Here is a 1,862-nt window from a genome sequence, read left to right as displayed (position 1 = left end):
CCTAGAAATTTTTTTGTTATTAAATACAAAGTAAGAAGGGACTTCAGAGTACAGCAGCGTTTTTGCAAAATTATCCGTTTTACAGATTTCAAAAAAAGCTAGTAGTGTTGTCTGAGGTGGATTGTTCACTTTGTCGGACAGATTAGTGGAGGTAAAGTAAACACGTTGACTATTTTCAAGATGAACAGCGAGATGTATGATAGGAGGGAATCTTTTATGTGTAGGAAAGCTTAAGATCCTCCAAACTGCTTCGGAACTACTTATATATATCGGCCAGTTTCATAGATTTTCACCTTATCTTTCTCATTCTCCAGAGCAAGCGCTGCTTGATCACTACCCTTATTTACGTGCTTGCAAATATATTTAATAGATTTAACAGAGTTGTAGTAGGATTGTAAGGCACTACCCAGCAGTTATCCAACTCAATATCCTAATTTTTTTTTTATTGTGTGACCCCCCTGTCATCTGGCGATCTTCTCCTATATTGTCTCCTGTTTGGGTGTCCTTAAGAAGTGGTGATGGATATTTCTTACTGCAGCTTTCATACAGGGAGATTTGTAGTTTAAGCTACCGCAAGGGCCATGTATCATGTTGGCCTTCACAATATCGTAGAGAAGAGGGTCTTGCTCAGGGTTAGGTATTTCTGCACAGATTACATTGTCGATTTTGTCTGGGGTAATATGTTGCTCAAACCGTAGCAAGATGGGAATGTGAGGAAGACCTAGTTTTTGCCACTCCACTGAGTATATAAAGCAACGCATTTCCCCAAACAGACAGCCTTTATTTATAAGAGCCATCATCTTTTTCCCCTTTAGGTAGAATACCCTGGCTGTGATGTCATGTCGATCGTGTGGCTTTTGGCCAGGTAAAAGTACATTTGTAATGTTTTGCCAAAGCGGATTACACATAAACATGATAAAGAGGTCAGGGCAGCCATATTGACGCACGTACGTCATAACGTCTTGAGTATGCTCATGCATATAGCGGGGTCCGCCAGTAAAAGATGATGGAAGCACCACCTTTTGACCCAGCTGCTCACCATCAACATCTTGTCTCCCTATAGAATCCTGTAAGTGTATGTAGCTGTCAGCTCTTAGTTGCGCCTGGTTGTTCCTGATGTAGGCCAACCTTTCCGATTCTATTTTGACGTACATATCAACCAAGAACTGACTAAAGAGTGAACGGAAATACACCAGGTGATTATCTTCGCCGAGTCTAATCATGATACGATAAGAATAGAAACTCGCTGCGGAGACTGTCTTTGTGAGTATTGTTTTGGTCTCGGGATCACGTTGAGGTAAAGAAATGGGGTATACATCTTGGCCACGACTAAACAAAAGCGGATACTGTAGGGCATTGTACGAACGGTGGATCTCGCTAATGCGCTGCATTTTGTTATCGTGGCTCTCAAGGACAATGTCACGTTTCTCGAATTGTTGGCAAACTATTACTAAGGCCATTTCGTTTAAAGTAGGAGCATTGAAACCTCTGTGGCCTTCTTGCGGCTTGTTCTCGGCATTGATGACTACTTTGAATGTGTCAGAAGTCTCAGGCACTTTGTCTAGGGCAACTTTCAAGTCTCTTATATAAGAATTGCACATATGTAGCATTGCCTGTAGTTGCCTGACTAAGCCAGGTTTTACATCAGGAAAGTTACTACACCTCAATCATACTTCTCTATCATCCTCGCCAACAAAATAAATTTGTAAGAATTGTGGTTCCTGTTGAGGTGCAGGCAGCAAACTCCCAACCAAGTGGTATACCTGACCCTGAACTTAAAAAGGTGGCATAAAACCGTCCTTTATGATTTGTTTAGCTCCGAAAGAAGTCATTTGAAAACAACTATTGTATTTATGAATACT

General features: G+C 41.1%; 1 protein-coding gene across 1 annotated transcript; it reads right to left on the bottom strand.

Annotated features, from left to right (window-relative positions):
* Window positions 1-479: 479 nt before the first annotated feature.
* Window positions 480-1,601, bottom strand: LOC130320089 (uncharacterized). Its single transcript, XM_056553024.1, has one exon. The coding sequence runs from the start codon at window positions 1,599-1,601 to the stop codon at window positions 480-482; it is 1,122 nt and encodes a 373-aa protein (XP_056408999.1).
* Window positions 1,602-1,862: the final 261 nt, after the last annotated feature.

The sequence above is a fragment of the Hyla sarda genome, chromosome 1 (assembly GCF_029499605.1).
Source record: "Hyla sarda isolate aHylSar1 chromosome 1, aHylSar1.hap1, whole genome shotgun sequence".
In the NCBI taxonomy this organism is placed as follows: Eukaryota; Metazoa; Chordata; class Amphibia; order Anura; family Hylidae; genus Hyla; species Hyla sarda.
The sequence above is the reverse complement of the archived record's forward strand: the minus strand, read 5'-3'. Positions and strand labels throughout refer to the sequence as shown.

Coding starts and splice junctions, on each gene's coding strand:
- LOC130320089 (XM_056553024.1), bottom strand. CDS start 1,601: ATGTGCAATTCTTATATAAGAGACTTGAAAGTTGCCCTAGACAAAGTG.